The following is a 22,887-nucleotide window of genomic DNA, read 5'->3' on the forward strand; positions in this document are numbered from 1 at the left end:
ACTTTTTGATATCTTTCACAGAAAATGAGATATATAGGCTCAAAGTGGACGATCCGGGTGTCGTTCTATTAGAGGTTTTACGGTATATCCAAAATCTGAAACAATACTCTAGAACTGTTCATTTTGATATCGTATTTGGTAATCTCGAATTTCAGCAAAAAATCTGAAATTTTCAGCCAAAAAAAATGCCAGACGACATTCCGAAATTACCAAGACAACGAGGAAAGAAAAATCAACCAAAAGGTGAGAAATTGAAAAAAAAGTTTTCATTTTCCAAAAATTGCTGTTTCATATTTTAAATTATAAATTTATGAATTCAATTTTTGTAATCCATCTAGAAAAATTGAAATCTGTCTCAAATTTTTAGATATTCGCTTTTTAAAAATTACTATTTCAAAATCCGAAATGAATCAAAAATGGGGCGGCATTTCTATAATTCGGACTCTTTCAGACGCTCAATCAGTATTTTTCTTTACATATCAGATTTAAAATTAATTTTCCAACAAAATGCATTAAAACCACATTTCCACGACACTTCAAAGCCGAGTTATGGGCATTTGAAGTTTTTCTAGCCTCCAAACGCCCATAACTCGGCTCAATATCATTGTAGAAACTTGATTTTTAGTGCGTTTTGTGAATAAACCTCATATATTTCTTAATAATATTCAAAAATATAGAAAAAAAACTTCAAAGTACTCAAAAAATGTATTTTTTTCAAAAATTATCAATTCTATATTTCTCGAATTCCGAATCAAAATTCCAACCAAAGGCACTAAAAATCAAGTCTCTACGACAATTTCAAGGCGAGTTATGGTCATTTGAAATTTTGAAGAGACGCAGACAACGAGAACGCTCTCAGCGTCTGCGTCTCTAGCCTCCAAACTTTGAATGCCCATAACTCGGTTCAAATTCATTGTAGAAACTTGGTTTTTGGTGCGTTTTGAAGAAAAAATTCCTGGAAATTCAAAAATTGCTAAACAAAAAAGCATTTACTGTCAAAAATATCGATTTTAGACACTGCATGGAAGCAACAAAACCTACCCGCTCTCCGTCCTCATTACGACGTGACATCTGCAATACCAGTGACTCTTATTACTGGAGTTGCAACGTTGGCGATGGGAATAGCACTGTATTTTGGGCATAACGGGTGTAAGTTAGAGAAAAATTTTTCAAAAAATTACAGTTTCAAAATTATTCTTCTTAAAAAAATTAAATTTTTAGGTATTACGACAGCACTTTTTCAGAAATTAAACAGTTATTGATTTTTGCAGCTCTTGAACAAGAAGTAGTGTATACAAATTGCTCATTAGCAAATGGGACTCAAATTGAGCGAATTATGAGAACAGAGCTCCGAAATGAAACATTTCAGTGCTCATATTCGATAACGCTGGAGCAAGATTTTACGGTGGGTTACTGTAGTTTTCGAGATTGAAAATTTAGACAAATGAACAGTCAAAGTTTTCGACATTTTTTGTTGAAAAATGTTTGAAACAGCAAAAAAGAATATTGAAATTTCACTGTTTCAATTAAAATTAAATGTATCGAATTTTTAAAAATTATTGAAATTATTGATAAATTATATTCATATATTTTTTATTCTTGAATTTCTGAATTTCTGAGTTTACGAATTTTTGAGAATTTCATGAAAGTTTTTCAGGGAGATGTAAAATTCTACTACGGATTGAACAAGTTTTATCAGAACAATCGTCTATACTTTAATTCTCGAAACGATCAACAATTACGGGGAAAAATCAATGAAATTGATGGTTGTGATCCATTACAGTATGTTGAGGACAAAAATGGTACGAAAATACCAATTGCACCATGTGGATATGTTGCTAATTCGATGTTTAATGGTAAGGATCTCGAAAATTTCCTTAAGAATAGGAAAAAATATCACCAAAGTACAGTAATCCAGTAAAAACTGCCTGGAACGGTGCATACCTCGAAAACTACGGTAGCTAGAAAAAAACTGTTAATTACGAAATTGAAGTTCTATTTTTTTTTTAGTATACTTTAAAATTTTCAGACTAACCAGTCGATTTCCGCCGCCTGTCGGCGGCTACAATCTCCTGGCTTCACTAAAAACGTTTGAATCTCCGAAGCGGAGAGAATCAGAAGACGAAGTTTTAGTTGATTGTGTTGTCAACTTTCATAAACTGGAGTGACACACGCCATCGCGGTTGGGAACCTGAAAAACGCGCGCTTCGTCGCACACAAAAGTTGGCTGCGTGCCAGATTCGAAAATTTTGAAACGTGTTTTGAAAAAAGTGAAGTTAAACGTTGTTGAGTCGCTACTCACCGAAAAACCGCGACGCGACCGCGCTACGCGTCCAAACTTGGCGCTCTTTCCAATTTTTAAATATAGGTTCCCTTCCGCGAGGTCGACAGTCTGCTTATGCGCTTCGGGGCTAAACCTTCTGGCTCCCGCTTACAACACCCCTAACCGATTGAGTTTGGGCTTGGACAAATAAATCAGAAATGTAGATCAGAAATTTGTCTTAGTTGATACACGAACTGTTCAAAATTTCCAAATTTTTAGAACTAATAATTTTTCTGAATTCCCGAATAGCTTGAAATTTGACAACTTATAATTTTTTCAGAAGTTTCGAAATTTAGGAGTCCTGAAATTTCGGAATTGCGATTCTAGAACTCACAGATTTTTCTATTGAAATACTTCATTTCAGAACTCATAATTTCTGAAATTTTGTATTTTCGAGTTTCCGTATTTCCGACTTTCGAGATTCTACTTCACTAATTCCCAAAATTTTAACACGAAAAGATTTTCAGAATTTACTCTAAAACACATTTCTGAGTTTTTGATTGACAAAGTTTATGAATTTTCGAATTTTCTAAATTCCGAACTTGGGCTTTCTGATATTCTGAACTTCTGAGTTTCTGGTTTTTTCTGGTTTTTTTTTGCTTTCGAGATTTTGGACTTTCAAAGTTTCGAGTGCTAACTTTCAAATTTTTTAATTTCGTAATATTCCGAATATCTGAATTTTTATACTTCTGAGTTTCTGAAACATTGGACATTTAAATTCTCTGATTTTCAAACTTTAAAATTCCCAAAGTTTCAAATCTCGGTATTTTCGAGTTCCCGTTTTTCCAATTTTCCGAATTTCTGAATTAGAATTTTAGAATTTCAGAGTGAAACCAAAAATGTTTGAAGCATAGGAATGGTTAGAAATTTCGTATTTTCGAAAAAAAATAATCAAATCTCGTGAATCAGAATCACCGAAATTCAGTTTTTGAAAAGTTAGGGGATTCAGAAAGTCAGAATTTTAAAGTTTACTGAACTTTTTCTTTTTCTTGGGCGGGAATGACGTAAATATTATTTTCGAAAGATTTGCACTGTTGAAATAGAAGAACGTCTCCAGAAGGCGTCAAACTCAAAATTTCGAAACATAGAATAGACGGGCATCATCTCGCTGCTATTTCGGATCATCTGTGAAAATTTGAAAATTTTCGGTCTACTGGGAACTTCGCTAGGGTCGTGGAACCGGGAACAAACGGACACACAGACAGAATTTGGTGATTGTTAATAGTAAAGATTGGAAAATTTTGGATCCCTTTTGTGAAGTCTCAACGTTCAACAAACTTTAAAATCAAAGTCGTGATTTTCTACAGTTCCAGAGAATTTTCCGGCCAAAAAAATACTGTTTCGAAATTCCTGAAATCTGAGCAATCTAGCAATCTAGATTTGCAAGTCAATATCTGGATTATATTTTCTTCGATTTTCGAAACAAATTTTGAAAGGAATTTTTAAATTTCTTGATTTTTCCCATTCTCTAAACCAGTTTTTGGCAAGTTTTCCAAAAGTTACTGTTTCAATTCATTCGAAAATTCTTGAGACTAGAAAACTAATGCGGTGGATGACCGTTTTTGGAAAATCGTTTTCTTTCCAAAAATCAACTGAAAAGATGTGAAAATTGAAGGAAATTCGTTTTCTTTTTGGAAAATCCTTTTTATTTCATGAATACGTATACTAATCTCCATGTATGTTCACAGTCAATTTTATGAATTTTTGGATTCTACAAAAGTTGTATGATGATAGAAAAGTTTATCAAGTGCATCATTATCTAATTTTGAACCCAAATATTGCTGCTCTTCAACTTAAAAACTATGTTTTTTGACACAGATCACATGAATGGATAGAGCTAGGAAATTTAAGTACTGTCACCAAATATGAGAAATTTTCAGTCCATAGTTTTTGAGGAAATTCGGTGCGAAATTCATTTTCTGACCCTAAGAGCAAGGATGTGCAAAAAGGCGGCTGGCCGCGGCCGGCCTCAGCCGCGGCTCGATTTTTGAGGCCGAGGCCGGCCGCGGATAGCCTCATGAAAACGCGTGAAGTGAAAATCAATTAGTTTTTGAATAATTTCGTTTTTTGTTCTATTTTTCAAAAAAAAAATCTACGTTTCTCATGAAACAATTATTTCAAAAGGCCGTGAAAAGCCGCACGGCTAGCTTGGGCCGGCCGCGGCTTCTTCGGATATTTTTTCTGAAGCCGCGGCCGGCTCGGCCGTAGTAAAAGCCGGCAGCGACTGGCCGCGGCCGGCCGTGGCACAGCCTTGCCTGAGAGTCGGAAAATCATTTGAATAATGTTCATTACATTTTCACGCTCCCATTTTCCTTTGGGAAAATAATTCAGTTAATTTTTGAAGGGAAAATGGTTTTCCAAAGTAAATGTTCATGAATATGGCCTCTGCTGTTGGTTCCAATATATTTGACATTTCAAATAATTCGAAAATCGCAAAACTCAGAAAATTAAACAAATTGAAAAAAGGATATTGAATCAAAACAATCTGTGACTTCCAGACACATTTCAACTATTCTACATGAACGGTACGACAAATGGGACCACGAGGGTCCCATGGACCACTCGTGGAGTCCTTGGAGACACAGAAATGAAACGGAAGTTTCGAAATCCGGTTAGAGCTCAGAATCAAACACTTTGCGATGTTTTTCAGGTAGATTTTTACTTTTGAAGTTGCCAAAAATTGTTGTTTCAAAATTTTTTGAAATGTAGAGTGAAACAGCAATTTTTAGTCTGTTTAAATTACTGTTTCAAAAAATTTAGAATCATTTTCATAACAAAATGACTTCAATTTATTCATTGTGTTGACCTGAAACCCAAAAATGCAACTGACATTGCTCTGAAAATGACAAGTCCAGTTTTTTTCAAACATTTGAAAATTTCACAAAATTACTGTTTCAAAAAATTTAGAACCGTTTTTGAAAGTTTTTTGTTTTATTCACTCAATCGAAACTCAAAAATGCTGAAAGTTCCCAAATAAGCAACAGCAATGTTTTGAAAATTTCTCAAAAATTACTGTTTCAAAAAATGTAGAACCTTTTTTGTTAAAATTTCCAGTTTTATTCAGTTTTTAAATGTACATTGAACTACAAGTTTAAAGTATTTCAAACATTTTTTTTGAGAAAATTTTCAATTTTCGAAAAATTACTGTTTCGAAAAATTTGGAAACAGTCTGATCGAGCTATCCATACATTGTGGCGCAGCAATTTTTAATGTTTTCCTAAAAATCCTATTTCAGGGCACAATTCAACCGCCAGATTGGCGTCAGCCAATCTGCCAATTGGGCATGAATAGTACGGATCCAGATGTTGGTTTGGGATTCGAGAATATCGATTTTATGGTTTGGATGAAGGTGGCAGCACTTCCGAATTTTAGGAAACTGTACAGAATTTTGAATCGACAGGTTTGCCTTTTTTTGAAATTTCGGAAAATTAAGTCATGACCTAGAAAATCCAAAAAAAATAGGTCATGGCCTAGAAAATCCCAAAATTAGGTCATGACCTAGGAAACCTGAAAAATTAGGTCATGACCTAGAAAAAATCGATTGAACTTTTTTCAGGTGGATATGTTCAGCAATGGACTGCCCAAAGGCACATATCAATTGGTGATTAATTACAGTAAGTTTGATGTTCTGAAACTTACTGTTTTATATTTTGAGAAAAATTTTAATTCCATATTTTTCTAATTTTCAGATTACCCAGTTTACATGTACGATGGTGACAAATCATTTATAATAACGTCTGAAAATTGGGTCGGACCACGGAATCTGTTCCTTCCAGTCATCTATCTGGTCGTCGGCACTTTTCTACTTTTAGTCACAATTCTTTTTATTCTAATTTGGCTGAAACAGCGACTTTCTAGAGTTCATCCCACCTGAGTTTCAGCTTTTTTTTGCAGTTTTTGCAGTCTTGTTTGGCGGGAAATTTGAAATTTTGAATGATTTTTTTCATTTTTTACTTATATTTTTTGGTTGTGTGCATTATTTCTAAACGGGATTGATTCTTTTTTTTTGTATGTATTCTTTTATGATTAAATACATTTTTTGAAAATCAAAAAAAAAGTTAGTTCATTGTTTCTTTTTTTTTTTTTTTTTTTTTTAAGTTAGTTTTTTGTTATGCTCTTTGCTTTTTTCCGTATAGTTTTTTATTCGATAAACGTAAAAATAACTTTTTAATTCGTGAATAACTCAAAAACATGAACTGCCCAAGATTGTATGCACCGTCGTAGTCCACGACATGTTGACAACATTCAGGTAACTTATGGATATCATCCCTCCAAAAGCCAGTTGGCCGCGAATCAAAGTATACCTTCCGAGACGTTTTTATCTCATCGACAGTATTAAATCATATTCCCTTCAGATGACTTCAAATGACCACCAATAATGCAAGGGTCAAGTCTGGAGTTTAAGGAACGTGAGCAGCCGTCCATCCAAATCGGCATAGAACTGAATTGACTTTCCTTAAATAAAGCGAGAATCTATATTCCACGGAAAGTCAAATAAGACCTGGGCCGATTTAGCTGGACGGTTCTTCTTTACACACCCCCAAACTCCTGATTTGGCCCTTTCATTACTGGTTATTAGTAGATACGCAACGTCATCTGGAGGCAAATAGTTCAACACTGAAGTTGAGATGATAAAATCTGGACTGAAACAATTCTTTGAGTCGTGGCCAGCTGGTTTTTGAAGGAATGGTATCCCAAGTTTCCTGAATGTTGTCATGGACCGCGACAGTGCATACTGTTAATCTTGGGTAATTATTGTTTTTGTGTTATTCACGAAAAAAAAAATGGACAGTTACTTTCTTTCCAACCTAATACTTAAAGGTGGGGGGGACAGGAGATTTTTCGTAGTTTTTTTTGTAGCTAGAGTATGCATTCTACCGTCACGGTGTACAACGCTTAATGTCACTCTGCGTACAGCTGTCGTCCTCGCCTTTATGTATGCAATCGGGCGTGCGCTTTCTCTTTGCTCGCGTGGTTCAGTCGGTAGCGGCGCCGCACCCTCCATCATCGCCCTCACAAGTTCAACTCCTCGAGGGGCACCTTTGAACGGAATTTCGAGAACATTATTTTTTCATGTCCCCCCACCTTTAACACTTTTGTTTTTTTTTTTCATACTGGAATTTTTGAAATTTCCAGAAATTTCATCTAAATTTTTGACTGTTTCAGAGATTTTTTTCTAACAGAATGTTGTTCGATTCGTTTCTCGGAAATACTTTTTTCTAATAATCGCATTGCTATTACTTTACTTTGAATTTTTCCAGAAATTTCAGTCAGTTTAAAACATATTTCTGGTGAAAAATATTAATGAAAGTTATAAGAATTACATCAACATTATTTCACTGTTTCAGAAATTACGTACATCTTTTTCAGTTCAATATTTTTAGATAGATGTGTAATTATCGCATTGTGCAATTATGGTTGTTTTTTTTTCGAAAAATTACGCAATAAGACCTTTAAAAATATCAATTTCGCTTTCATTTTCAGCAATTTTTTAAAAATCGCTGTTGGAAAATTTCTCATTCAGGATTTTGAATTTTCAAACTTTATTTTGACATGGCAGTTACCGAACTTGTTTTTTTTCAATTTTGAAAAACATCAAAGTTTAGCTATAAAAAATAAATTCCAAAATGATTTCATTAAAAACTGTAAATTCCAGAAAATTCTCCTAATCTCTATTTACTGTTTCAGAAATTTTCTTTATTTTTGTCACGGAATTTATCTGATAATCTGATGCGGTTTATTTTTGAAATAAAAACTTTTTTGTTTTAAAGGATATCTCCTAGTTTCACTATATCTCCTAGTTTCATAGACATTTCACGTGTTAGTGGTTTTCTCCCCTTCGTTGAAATAAATAAATAAATAAATAAAAGGAGGCCAGACGTGAGAATTTTCAAAATTCTATTTTTTTTATATGCCACAATACAGTCAGAAAATAACAACGGACACCAAACCATAACTCCCTGTTACTGTACAAGCGAGAACGCGACCGTTCTTCCAAGCGGTGCCCACTCCTCGTTTCATAATCGTTTTAAAGGCAGAAGCGTGACAAGCGCTGTGTGGTATAAAGGTGAGTCTATCCACAGGTCCTGGGCGATGATGCGCATAAAGGACCCGATCCATATGCGATCCTCTAGAAGTCCGTTTGACACATATCGCGAACAACGAGCTGCGATGAATCTCATATGTGTGCGATGTGGGAGAGGCTGAATCGAGTGTTCCGAATGCGCGCGTATCCTAGATGAATTCTAGGTGGGTGGGCGATGTGTGCGATATGGGTCTGATACGGTAGGCCGTCTACAACACTCCGAAATCACGGATGCGCGCATTGTTTACCGTAAATCCACACCGGCAACTTTGTCAATTTTTCGTCAATTCGAGCATACATTTCTGGTTTTTCGATTATTCCTTCGATTTTTTTTTGTGAAAAAGAGTTATGGCAGACTGAAAAATCGCTGAATTCTTGCAGTAACATGTCTTTCACTCGTTAATTGCTATGTTTTTCGCCAAAATAGGTGATATTGAGATTTTTTGATTTCACTTTGTAATTATTGTAAAAATCGTATTTTCAGGTGGAATGAAAGGTGAGTTCTATTCTTATAAGTTGTTGTATTATTATTATTTGGTGACGTGAACTACCCTGGTTCACTAACCCTTTCTATTTCCTCCACATGTTACACGTGGATTTCTTGTCTCTTGAGAACTCCTCTGTTTTCAAGATCAGTTTCTGTATTGTCCCTGAATAAAGACTTTCATTATAACCACTCTCTACCCTTCCTGTGTCTCCTATCATGTCTGGACCACGGGACACAACGGTAAGTATGCAATAATTACAAAGTGTAAATTATAAAAATTTTTAATTTTTTTCATGCAATTTCAAAAAAAGTGAAAGTGAGACATATTTTTTGAACAAATGAAAAAAAAAACAATTTTTAGCGAATTTTTTCCCATTTTCTTCTGTTTTTGATTGCATATCAAATTTAAATGGAAACTGCCATAAGTCTTTTTCAAAACCAAAATATTGAGTTTCGAAAAATCAGTAATATGTCGTTCAAAATATAAAAGAATATGGAATAATAAAGGAAAAGTACGAAATTTTCAAATACACATTTTTCAAAATTGAAATTGAATTTCCAACAAAACGCACCAAAAATCAAGTCTCTATGACAATTTTGAGCCGAGTTATGGTCATTTGACGTTTTGAGGAGATGCAGACAACGAGAACGCTCTCGTTGTTTGTGTCTCTAGCCCCCAAACTTTAAATGCCGTTAATACGGTTCAAAATGATCTAGAAAATCCGAAAAAGGGGGATTTTCGAAATTTCGTAATTATCGAATTTCTGAATTTTCGATCATTTGATTTTTTGATTTTCTTTTCGATTTTTGATCATTTTTCTGATTTTTTGATATGTACTTAGAATTTCTAATTAAATCAATAATATGCATAAAAACCGCACCCAAAATTGTGATATGTGACTGATAAGAGAGAGTATTCTATTTGAATAGTGAAGAATAGAAACTTTAACATTCTTATCACTATCAGTACTTTTCAATATTTATCATCTTCACTTTACGGTCACTTGCTCTCCCTTTCTTTTTGCCGATTTTTAGATTCAATATGTCCCGAAAATTATTGATTTTTTGAATTTTGTGAAATTTTAAAAAAAATCAAAAAATCGAATGTTTGGTTTTTTTTTGAATCTTCTTCTTTCTCAAATATAAAAAATGGTTGGAAAACATACAAATACAAACAAGACCGGACTTTTTGTCTGTAGAAAATGGGAATATACATGAAAAATAGTTTTTTTTTTGAAAATTTGAAAAAAATTGGATTTTTAGAGTTTTCAAGATTTTTCGATTTTCAGGATTTTTAGAAAATTTTATTTTTTTAGGATTTTCGAATTTTAGGATTTTCGAGTTTTAGAATTTTAGGATTTTAGAATTTTAGAATTTTAGAATTTTAGGATTTTCGAATTTTAGGATTTTAGAATTTTAGAATTTTAGAATTTTCTGGAATTTTAGAATTTTCTGGAATTTTAGAATTTTAGAACTTTAGAATTTTAGAATTTTAGAATTTTAGAATTTTAGAATTTTATTTTAGAATATTTTTTTTTCGGAATGACCCAATTTTCCGAATTTTCTAGGTTATGACCTAATTTTCGGCTTATCTAGGTCATGACCTAGTTCTTTGGATTTTCTAGGTCATGACCTAATTTTTGGATTTTCTAGGCCATGACCTATTTTTTGGATTTTCTAGGCCATGACCTAATTTTTGGATTTTCTAGGTCATGACCTAGTTCTTTGGATTTTCTAGGTCATGACCTAATTTTTGGATTTTCTAGGCCATGACCTAATTTTTGGATTTTCTAGGCCATGGCCTAATTTTTTGGACTTGGTCAGAAAAAAATCGAAAAATCAAAAAAAGAAATCTTTCTTTTCTGGTCTGGCCGAAAAAAAATAAAAGCAACAAAACCATAGCTACAAAACACACTTTCTCGTTTTTACGTTTTTTTTTTCAATTTTTTGATCTTTTTCTTCAAAATTTTAATGTTTCAAAAAAAATTTTGAAGAAAAACTGATAAGTTCGGTAGTTGTTCTTTTTCAGTGGTGTCTAATTATTGTCCAGCCTATAATTGATTCAAAAATTAGTTATATCAATTAACAGTTATTTTTTTTCAATTTGAAATTCAATTTCCTTTAAAATGGTACTAAAACCAGGCATGTCCCTTTAAAATGAGAGAAGTTATGGGCATTTTTAGGCTACTGTTTTTTTGCTTATTTTCAGATTCTGAAGGCCTCAGAATATCCAAAAATCGATGATTTTAAAGTTTTTTTCTCCAGATAAATCGAATTATGGGATATCAAAAAACAGAAGAAACGGGTCAACTATTCCAGTCTAGCCAGGAAAACTTTTTCAGTGAGTTTTTAGCAATAGAGCGCATTTTCCATTTTCTGAGTTTTCAGAATTCTCAAATTTCCGTCGACGATTTCATATGTGAGTTTTTCGACCATTTTCGAATCATTTTTTTATATATTTTTTTGCTTTTTCAGAAGATCTCTATTCTATTTTATATCAATATTTTCTTTGGGCTTCTTTGTTTGTTTATACATAACGTTTGGATGGCAGAAAGGTGGAGGAGGTGGGTTTCTTAGGATTTTTTTGGTTTCAAATCGTTCAAATTTCAAATCGTTCTAATCAGGAGGTTCTGTGCTTCAAAATGAGCCCAAACACGACTAGGCTCCGCCCACTTTGAATTTTGGGGCGCGTCGCGATCGTGCAACGCGTGTTATGATTTAAATTCCAAAGTAGGCGGAACCTAGTCGTGTTTTGGCTCATTTTAAAGCTCTAGACTCAATAAGATTGAATTGAGCAACATTTCAGCTTTACAATAAGCCCAAACACGACTAGGCTAGCTTAACATTGATTTTTGGCAAGTTCCTTCAGACGCGTCGCGGTTGCGTTGCGTTCCTAGGCATGTGGTGACTCGTTTTGAAGCTCTCAATCTCATTAAGCTGAATTTCAATTTACTAAATCTGAATTCACGCTTTAAAAGCTGCAAAACAAGCCTAAATACAACTGGGTACGCTACGCGACCGCGACGCGCCTGACGGAACTTGTAAAATATAAATTTTAAGCTAAACTACTCGTGTTTGGGCGCATTTTGAAGCTGAAATTGCGACAAACAAGAAAATTTGCACGAAAATTCAAAATTGACAAGTCGAAAGCATTAAAATAAGCCTAAACACGACTAATTTAGCTCAAAATTAATTTTTGACCAATTCCGTAAGGCGCGTCGCGGTTGCGTATCCTTGTCGTGTTTAGTTTTGTTTTAAAGCTCAGAATCTCGCAATATCAAAAATGAAATTTTCAGATTCCATAACAGTATCCCAGTCCCTGCCCAGCTACTCGAACTACTTCAACACTACAGTAACCCCTACAAAAACTGAAACCTCAGAAAAATCGGAAAAATCAGAAATACAAAACGATTCAAAATACCAAGATGATTGCTCATTGCCAGTGTTCGATCCATGGGACGAAACAATAAAACCATTTATGGTAGAGGACACGAAAATGAAATTTTGCAATAAAAACTTCAAACCGTTTACCGAATTGGTGAATGGAACGTTTCGAGTGGTAGAGGAGAAGGAGGGAAGGACTTGTAAAGGGCGGTGAGTAGAAAATTTGAATTTGGGAGATTTAGAGCTTCAAAATGAGCCTAAACACAACTTGACTCGGACACACGCAGCACGACCGCGACGCGTCTAACGGAACTTCTCAAAATCTTAAGTTAACCAAATAGTACCGTGTTTAGGCTCATTTTGAAGCTTTTGCCTTGACACAACTGAATTTTCCTGTGAAAATTGTTGATTAACGCTGTCAGAGCTTTATAACAAGCCCAAACATAACTAAGATTGGTAAAAGACAACGCGACCGCGACGCGTCGAACGGAACTAGCCAAAAGCTCAAAGGCGAGCTAACCTAGTCGTTTTTGGCCGCATTCTGAAGTTTCTGACAAGACAAACTTGAATTTGAGACTGCAAATTGTTGAAAAACGGGTTCAGAGCTTCAAAATAAGCCCCAATCATATCTAGGATTAGATAAACGCAACGCGACCGCGACGCGTCTAACTGAACTGGCCAAAGTGTTTAAGCTCATTTTGAAGCTTTTGACTTGACAATTCCGAGTTTGTGTTTTGAAATTGGTAATTGACGCGTTGTGAGCTTCAAAACAAGCCCAAACATGACTAGCCTAGCTCAAATTTCGTTTTTGACAAGTTCCGTCAGAGGCGTTGCGGCTCCGCGTTGCGTGTCAAGGAAAAACAGTCGTGTTTATACTCATTTGAATTTCACAACCTTCCAAATCCAGAACATAAGCTCATTTTCAGATGCCACACACTCCCGGACCTCACCGCTCCGTTCAAAGTCACCAACTGGTTTTCGCCAGGACCCACGGATTGTGAGTTCTTGGAAGCAGTGTGCTGGGAAAAGGGACAATTTGGTGAGAAAGAAGTCTATGGATGGATTCATACACAGATTCTGCCGAAGTAGGTCAAAATATCGATTGTAATTGGAAAAAAAAAGGTTTTCAGCAAAGTTCCGAAACCATCCATTGAAAAATCCGAGCATCCAGATGTTTTCGTTTTTGTTATGGATTCGTTAGCGTCAGGAATGGCTAAAAGGTATGACATTTGAATTTTAGAAATTGAGAACTTCAAAATGAGTCTAAACACGACTATGTGTTCTCGACACGCAACGCAACCGCGACGCGCCTGAAGGAACTTGTCAAAAATCAAAAGTAAGCTAGCATAGTCAAGTTTGGGCTCTTTTTGAAGCTCTGAATTAGCTGAAATCAAATTTAACTAAGTATAAGCTTTAAAATGAGCTTAAGCACGACTAAGTTAGCTTCAAGTAGTTTTTTTTTCCGATTCCTTCAGTCGCGTCGCGGTCGCGTTGCGTGTCTAGGCATAGTTGTATTTGGGCTTATTTTGAAGCTCTCAGCCTCTCAAATTCAAATTTTATGTTTTCAGATCCCTCCCAAAGACGCTGGAATTCATGAAAACCAAACTGCAAGCTGTTGACTTTCCATATTTGAGTCAAGTCGGTACTCGGAGTCAAGTTAATGCAGTTCCACTCTGGTTTGGTATGCAAATGCGCTCTATTGAAAAATATTATAAATATTTTCAGGAAAACAAGTGGAAGCTGGTACCATGAAAGGTGGAAAACGAATGGAAGCCGATTGGACTGAGGAGGAGTACTGTAAGAATTATTTGGATGATAAGCCGAATATGTTTAGAGACTTTTTGGATGCTGGGTATACGGTATGTGGGATTTAAGGAAAATTTTGGATTTGGCACGTGTGGGAGAAACATAGTCGTGTTTAGGCTCATTTTGAAGCTCTAAATGAGCTGATAAATTTTTTGAGTATGAAAATTGTCAACACAAGAGCTTCAAAGTAAACCTAAACACGACTAGGCTAGCTTAAAATTGATTTTTGACAAGGCGCGTCGCGGTCGCGTTGTATGTCGAGGGAGCATAGTCATGTTTAGGCTCATTTTGAAGCTTAAACATGGATAAATCTGAATTTCTTAAATTGACAGCTTCAAAATAAACCTAAACACGACTAGGGTAGGTTGAATTTATTTGATTTTTTTACCAGTTCCGTCAGGCGCGTCGCGGTTGCGTTGCGTATTGGGGAAACATAGTCGTGTTTAGGCTCATTTTGAAGCTCTTGACCTCCCAAACTCAAATTTTATGTTTTTCAAACTTTCTTCTCGACCAAAAGTGAAAATTCTAGACAAACTACCTTGACAACTGGATTGACCAAACTCTCACCCATAATCCGATTTGCAAGGGCTTCCAACATTTCCATACAAATCACACCTTCTTTCCGCTGACCCATATTCTGGAAAGGACCGTCTTATGGGTCACCAAACAAAGTCTAAAAGGGACTCAAATTTGTCGAGAGGTCCATCAGGCAACTTTGGAGTACTTCGATCAATTTGTCAGAGCTTATCCAGGTTTTGTTGTTCTTGTGGAGGCGGGAAATTTGAATGTTTGAGTATTTTTTAGATCGGCCAAAGTTTACATGGAGTTGGTTTGTGCATTTGGCACATGAAAAGCTAGCTGGACCGGATCGAGCCGATCCGCATTTTTTGGAATTTTTCCAGAACAATTTTGAGATTGTGAGTCTTGCAGCTCGAAAACTAGACAAGCTAGAAAAAGTTTGTCAACTAGTAAAATGTGTGAAATTAAGATTTAAATATTTTTGTAGTTTACAACTTCTTGATAGCTCCAGTAGTTTTGGAGATATGCGCCTCTAAAGTTATCAGTCCTTTGAGAAAATGCGCTTTCGTTTCACTCTATCTTTTTTGCTAGTTTAAAGGCTCATAAAACTCAAAAACTACTGTAGCTAGAAAAAAAAATAATAAAACTAAATAGTGTGAAATGTTATGCTTAAGAATTTTGCAGTTGAGAATGTTACCATAGCTACCGTAGTTTTAGAGCTATGCGTTTTTAAAGGAAGTGCTCCTTTACAGCAAGCGGAGCCACAGGAGGGAGTGCCCACTTTAATGGCGCATATCTCAAAAACTACAGTAATATCTTATGTGTTTTCAGTTCGACGATGCATTCGTAATATTTACTGCTGACCATGGCTTCCGTGCCGGATCCTTTGAATTCTACAAAACCAAAATTGGAGCATTTGAGAAGCACAATCCATTTTTACAAATTTCGGTTCCCAAGAAATATCGGGATAATGGAATTTTGGAGGTTATGAGGGAGAATGCAAACAGATTACAGAGTCATTATGATACTAGAGCAACAATTTTGGATATATTGAAGGTGAGCAAGAAAGTATGCGGAGTGGGGAGAGGACAGAGAAGCTAGAGTGTCTGCGTCTCTGACTTCAATTTGAGGGCGTATATCTCGCGAAGGAAAAACGCTAGTGAAATGATTCAAATATTAAAATGTGTTAAATTTTATGCTCTCCATTCTTGCAGTTTACAATTTTTAAGTAGCTAGCTTAGTTTTCAAGATAAAAACGCTAGAATATAGATGCGCCGGTGAGCCTGCCGCCGACCGATGATTTACTGGCGCTCCAACTTTGAACACTGATATCTCGAGAACCAAAAGAGCTACCTAAAAGCAATGTACTACAAAAATGTGTGAAATTTTACGCTCTTTATTTTGGTAGTTAACAAATTTTTGATAGCTAACTTAGTTTCCGAGATATAGCAACTTTACGCAAGATGGCCCCTCTCTAGCTCAGCATCTGTAAGCCACTCACGAACTAATAGTTTTTAAAAAAAAACTATCTACCAGTAAAATATAGAAAATTTTGCGTTCTACAATGTTGTAAGTTATATTTAGCTTTGGCTTTCCTGCTTTTCGAGATATACCCTTACAAAGACTACTTTCCAGTACCAACCATCATCCCAATTCACGGACCACGCCACCCTCAAAATCCCCGATGAAAAAGGCAACTCTCTTCTTCGTCAACAACCTCTGACGCCTAGAAATTGTGAACATCTTCCGATTCCTCAGCAATACTGTATTTGTCAATCGAAGTCCACGGATTTGACTGCGGAGTGAGCAATAAAGGGCCATTTGGACAAACATATACTCATTTTTTCAGCGCCAAGTTGTGTGAACGTCTTGGGAGATCATTTTTGGCTCATATCAATTCAGAAATCGATAATTTCAAGTTGGGCTCTTTATGTCATAAATTTGATATTCAAATTGTAAGTTTCTCCTCCCCTCCCCTCCTTTCTCTCCAGCGCCCACCGCGTCCTCTTTCTTATACGCCTTGCCGCTCCCCTCCTTCATGGCGCCCTCGTGGCGCAGTGCTTGCGATTCTGCCCACCATCCACAAGGCCGCTGGTTCGACTCCACCCTTGACCTTTTCCTTTTTGCTTCTTTTTCGGACCCTTTCAAGTCATTATTAACTACTTTTAGGTCCTGGAACTCGATCTACACGCCTCTAGCCACGCCTCCAAGACCACATACCATATATCTGTGAAAACACAACATCCTGCGCAATTTGAAACGCTTATCACTGAGGATAAGGAAACGAAAAAATTGACATTTGATCAAATTGAGCGATTGGATCGATACGGGTCAACTGCGGACTGCTCAAAACCGGTGCATTTTACGAATCTTTGTTTTTGTAAGACGAGATAATTGCACTAATTTTTTTTAAATTAGGAAATTATATATTTTTTGGAAAATAAATTTTTTTGAATTATTCCTGAAATGAATATTCTCCACCCTTTTCATGAATGAAACTAGAATTCCTATATTTGCACTTACATTCTTATCAATTGTTCCGTAACCCATCCCTTTTTCAGCATGACAAGTTTGTTTTATCACTACAAACTACACAGAAATGCCAGCAGGCTAATTTTAGGCATGACACATCAGAATGAAGTTTTACAAAAAATTTGTCAACTACAAAATTAAAGCTTTACTTTTCTTCAGTATACTCTGAAATTTTCAGCCAAATTGAAAAATTTTGAGCCAGTTTTGTAGGACTCTATAGTTTAGACAGCCAATTAGCGTATAGCCTATTCGTGTCCTGATGGGGTTTAGGCTCATTTTGGAGCTCAAAAATTGCTTAATTCAAATTTATCAAGTTTAGAGCATCAAAATAAAACTTAACACGACTATTCTAGCTTTAATTTGAATTTGACGAGTCAGGCGCGTCGTGGTTGCGTTGCGTATCCTAGTTGTTTTTCGGCTTGTTTCGCAGCTTTCAAAGCGGGAATTCAAATTTGATAAAATGCAATTCAGCTTTAGGAAGTCAAGAGCTTCAAAACGAGTACCCACATGCCTAGGCACGCAACGCGACCGCGACGCGCCTGACGGAATCCGTCAACAATCAGTTTTAAGCTAGCCTAGTTGTTTTTAGGCTCATTTTGAAACTCATAGACAGCTAAATTCAAAATTTTCGAATTTCGGGCTTCAAAATGAGCCTAAATACGACTATTCTAGCTTCAATTTGACCTTTGGCAAGTTCCGTCAGGCGCGTCGCGGTTACGTTGCGTATTGAGGAAACATAGTTGTGTTTAGGCTCATTTTGAAGCTTTTGACATGACAATGTCAAAAGTCTTATTTTCAGACATACAAATTCAACTTAACAATCTGAAATCGACCAATAAAGAATGTCAAATAATTTTTCATCATTTTCTTTTTTTTCCAGCCCCTCCCATTTTTTTCGCTTTTTCCAAACTAGAATTTTTGCTGAAACTAGGTACATATTTGTACAATATTTGAAGTATTTATTTGTTTCTTATCATTATCACTTATTCGATTTATCATTCCTCTTCTCTCACGGGCCACCCTCTTCCTATTTTATACCGCGTCGCCCCTATTTTTACAGCCGTCTTCTCCTCTTTTGCTCTTTTGAAATAGTTAAATAGTTTCAAAATTGATAAAACTACAAATAATTTAAATGATTAGTTTTAAGGATAACCGTATACCAAAAATACCAACAAAAATTGTCTGAATAGTCTCAGAGATTACTGTATCTTTCTGGCCCCCAACAGTGCCAAATAGCTTTGAATCGGCTAAAAAAGTGTGATATTTGAAATCAGCAGGCTAAAATCTTCAGAATAAGCCTAAACACGACTGAGATACGCAACGCGACCGCGACGCGCCTGACGGAACTTGACAACAATTAAATGTTAGTTAGCATAGTCGTATTTAGGTTTATTTTGAAGCTCTGAAATAGACGAATTTGAACATAGCTAGTTGGAAGCTTCAAAATGAGCCTAAACACGACTGGGCTAGCTCAACATTGAGTTTTGACAAATTCCTTCAAATGCGTTGCGGTTGCAAAGCGGTTTTGAAGCTTGCACAATTCCTAAAACTTCTAGTTTCAACTTGGAGCGTCAGAGTTACCTAAAATTGAGTTTGACTAGACTAAATCGGTAGAATTCGGCACCGTTTCAAAAAAAATCTGGGAAATTTTTGAAAAATATTTTTAATAAGTTTTTTTTTCGGTTTCAATCAATTTACATTTTTTATGATTGCACATTGTTATTGGTCCCATTTTTAAGTTAGACATTTTTGAGTTACCATAGTCATGTTTAGGCTCATTTTGAAGTTTTTACCCTAATAGTATTAGATTTAGTTTTGCAGGAGCTTTGAATCAAGCTTAAACACGACTATGCTATTTTAAAATTGATTTTTGACTGATTCCTTCAGGCGCTTCGCGGTTGCGCAGCGGTTTTAACATTGAAGTGATTCTGAAGACTTCTAGGTTTATTTTGAAGATTCAACATTACGCAACGCGACAGCGACGCACCAGACAAAACTTGTCGAAAATCAAATTTATCCTAGAATAGTCCTTTTTAGGCTCATTTTGAAGCTCTCAACATCTCAAATTTGAATATCAGACAAGAAATCATGTAACAGAAAAATCTCCTGAGACTATTGAATTGAATAAAATACTTCTAGATATTTTTGGAATTTTGAAACAGTAATTCCTGTTTTTCCGTTTTTTTTAAAGATTTTTACTTTTAAAAAAGCATCTTTTTTTAAAAATTGTTTCGAAGTTCTGTTCTATTTTTTAGATCACCAAAAAATTTTAACGATTAATCAGAATGGGTTTTTAAAATTCTTGAAAATTTTTGGGATATTTTGAAACAGTTGAAATTTTGTTAAAAAGGTTTTTTGACAAAAAATCGAAAAAAAAAACGGAAAAAAAAACTGCAAACATTCCCATAGTTACATTCCCCTTTATGGGTTTTTCTCTTTTTTTTTCGTTTTTTTTTTCGATTTTTGAAAATTTCCTTTTTTTTTTTGATTTTTTGTGTTTTGAATTTCCGAATTTCTGAATTTCCGAATTTCTGAATTTTTGAATTTTTGAATTTCTGAATTTTTGAATTTTTGAATTTTTGAATTTCTGAATTTTTGAATTTTTGAATTTTTGAATTTTTGAATTTTTGAAATTCTGAATTCCTGAATTTTTGAATTTTTGAATTTCTGAATTTCTGAATTTTTGAATTTTTGAATTTCTGAATTTTTGAAGTTTTGAATTTTTGAATTTTTGAATTTCCGAATTTCTGAATTCTGAATTTTTGAATTTTTGAATTTCTAAATTACTGAATTTCTGAATTTTTGAATTTTTGAATTTCTGAATTTCTGAATTTTTGAATATTTGAATTTCCGAATTTCTGAATTTCCGAATTTCTGAATTTTTGAATTTTTGAATTTCTGAATTTTTGAATTTTTGAATTTTTGAATTTCTGAATTTTTGAATTTTTGAATTTTTGAATTTTTGAATTTTTGAAATTCTGAATTCCTGAATTTTTGAATTTTTGAATTTCTGAATTTTTGAATTTTTGAATTTTTGAATTTTTGAATTTTTGAATTTTTGAATTTTTGAATTTCCGAATTTCTGAATTCTGAATTTTTGAATTTTTGAATTTCTAAATTACTGAATTTCTGAATTTTTGAATTTCTGAATTTCTGAATTTCTGAATTTTTGAATATTTGAATTTCCGAATTTCTGAATTTCTGAATTTTTGAATTTTTGAATTTCTGAATTTCTGAATTTTTGAATTTCTGAATTTCTGAATTTTTGAATTTTTGAATTTCTGAATTTCTGAATTTCTGAATTTCTGAATTTCCGAATTTCCGAATTTCTGAATTTTTGAATTACTGAATTTCTGAATTTTTGAATTTCTGAATTTTTGAATTTTTGAATTTCTAAATTTCTGAATTTTTGAATTTTTGAATTTTTGAATTTCTGAATTTCTGAATTTTTGAATTTCTGAATTTCTGAATTTCTGAATTTTTGAATATTTGAATTTCCGAATTTCTGAATTTCTGAATTTTTGAATTTTTGAATTTCTGAATTTCTGAATTTTTGAATTTCTGAATTTCTGAATTTTTGAATTTTTGAATTTCTGAATTTCTGAATTTCTGAATTTCTGAATTTCCGAATTTCCGAATTTCTGAATTTTTGAATTACTGAATTTCTGAATTTTTGAATTTCTGAATTTTTGAATTTTTGAATTTCTAAATTTCTGAATTTTTGAATTTTTGAATTTTTGAATTTCTGAATTTTTGAATTTTTGAATTTTTGAATTTTTGAATTTTTGAAATTCTGAATTCCTGAATTTTTGAATTTTTGAATTTCTGAATTTTTGAATTTTTGAATTTCTGAATTTTTGAATTTCTGAATTTCTGAATTTCCGAATTTCCGAATTTCTGAATTTTTGAATTTTTGAATTTCTGAATTTCTGAATTTCTGAATTTCTGAATTTCCGAATTTCCGAATTTCTGAATTTTTGAATTACTGAATTTCTGAATTTTTGAATTTCTGAATTTCTGAATTTCTGAATTTCTGAATTTTTGAATATTTGAATTTCCGAATTTCTGAATTTCTGAATTTTTGAATTTTTGAATTTCTGAATTTCTGAATTTTTGAATTTTTGAATTTCTGAATTTCTGAATTTCTGAATTTCTGAATTTCTGAATTACTGAATTTCTGAATTTTTGAATTTCTAAATTACTGAATTTCTGAATTTTTGAATTTCTGAATTTCTGAATTTCTGAATTTTTGAATATTTGAATTTCTGAATTTCTGAACCTCTGAATTTTTGAATTTTTGAATTTCTGAATTTCTGAATTTTTGAATTTCTGAATTTCTGAATTTTTGAATTTTTGAATTTCTGAATTTCTGAATTTCTGAATTTCTGAATTTCCGAATTTCCGAATTTCTGAATTTTTGAATCACTGAATTTCTGAATTTTTGAATTTCTGAATTTCTGAATTTCTGAATTTTTGAATATTTGAACTTCCGCCACCCTCTGAATTTCCGAATTTCTGAATTTTTGAATTTCTGAATTTCTGAATTTTTGCACTTCTGAATTTCTGAATTTTTGAATTTTTGAATTTCTGAATTTCTGAATTTCTGAATTTCTGAATTTCCCCATTACTGAATTTCGTGAATTTTTGAATCTCCGAATTACTGAATTTCTGAATTTCTGAATTTCCGAATTTTCGAATTCCTGAATTTCTGAATTTTTGAATTTCTGAATTTCTGAATATCTGAATTTCCGAATCTCTGAACTTCTGAATTTCTGAATCTCCGAATCTCTGAATTTCTGAATCTTTGAATTTCTGAATCTTTGAATTTCTGAATTTCTGAATTTCTGAATTTCCGAATTTCCGAATTTTCGAATTTTTGAATTTCTGAATTTCTGAATTTCTGCATTTTTGAATTTTCGAATTTCTGAATTTCTGAATTTTTGAATTTCTGAATTTCCGAATTTTTGAATTTTTGAATTTCTGAATTTCTGAATTTCTGAATTTCTGAACTTCCGAATTTCCGAATTTCTGAATTTTTGAATTACTGAATTTCCGAATTTTTGAATTTCTGAATTTCTGAATTTCTGAATTCGTGAACTTCTGAATCTCTGAATCTTTGAATTCATGACTTTCTGAATCTTGCAACTTTCGCATTTTTCAATTTTGACCTTCTTGAAACTCTGAATTCTTCAATTTTTGAATTTTTGAATTTCTGAATTTTAGAATTTTTCAATTTTTCCATTTTTGCATTTTTGAATTTTTGAATTTTTGAATTTCCGAATCTCTGAATTCTGAATTTTTGAATTTTTGAATTTCTAAATTACTGAATCTCCGAATTTTTGAATCTCTGAATCTCTGAATTTCTGAATTTTTGAATATTTGAATTTCCGAATTTCTGAACTTCTGAATTTTTGAATTTTTGAATTTCTGACTTTCTGAATTTTTGAATTTCTGAATTTCTGAATTCTTGCATTTCCGAATTTCTCAATCTCCGAATTTCTGAATTTCTGAATTTCCGAATTTCCGAATTTCTGAATTTTTGAATCCCTGAATTTCTGAATTTTTGAATTTCTGAATTTCTGAATTTCTGAATTTCTAAATTTCTGAATTTTTGAATTTTTGAATTTTTGAATTTCTGAATTTTTGAATTTTTGAATTTTTGAATTTTTGAATTTTTGAAATTCTGAATTCCTGAATTTTTGAATTCTTGAATTTCTGAATTTTTGAATTTCTGAATTTTTGAATTTCTGA

General features: G+C 33.5%; 2 protein-coding genes across 2 annotated transcripts; both read left to right on the top strand.

Moving 5' to 3' along the window:
* Positions 1-185: 185 nt before the first annotated feature.
* CBG23873 lies at positions 186-6,197 on the top strand (the record flags this gene model as incomplete). Its single annotated transcript, XM_045236210.1, has 8 exons — positions 186-243; positions 1,015-1,149; positions 1,272-1,405; positions 1,658-1,856; positions 4,822-4,973; positions 5,559-5,723; positions 5,880-5,937; positions 6,013-6,197. The coding sequence occupies 8 exons, from the start codon at positions 186-188 to the stop codon at positions 6,195-6,197; spliced, it is 1,086 nt and encodes a 361-aa protein (XP_045091192.1).
* A 4,975-nt stretch (positions 6,198-11,172) lies between these two features.
* CBG23872 lies at positions 11,173-16,998 on the top strand (the record flags this gene model as incomplete). Its single annotated transcript, XM_045236211.1, has 13 exons — positions 11,173-11,236; positions 11,277-11,459; positions 12,192-12,489; positions 13,206-13,364; positions 13,410-13,499; positions 13,848-13,960; positions 14,005-14,138; positions 14,615-14,837; positions 14,890-15,002; positions 15,436-15,660; positions 16,240-16,406; positions 16,454-16,559; positions 16,774-16,998. The coding sequence occupies 13 exons, from the start codon at positions 11,173-11,175 to the stop codon at positions 16,996-16,998; spliced, it is 2,100 nt and encodes a 699-aa protein (XP_045091191.1).
* Between the last annotated feature and the right edge of the window lie 5,889 nt (positions 16,999-22,887).

This window comes from Caenorhabditis briggsae (genome assembly GCF_000004555.2).
Source record: "Caenorhabditis briggsae complete genome, chrIV, whole genome shotgun sequence".
In the NCBI taxonomy this organism is placed as follows: Eukaryota; Metazoa; Nematoda; class Chromadorea; order Rhabditida; family Rhabditidae; genus Caenorhabditis; species Caenorhabditis briggsae.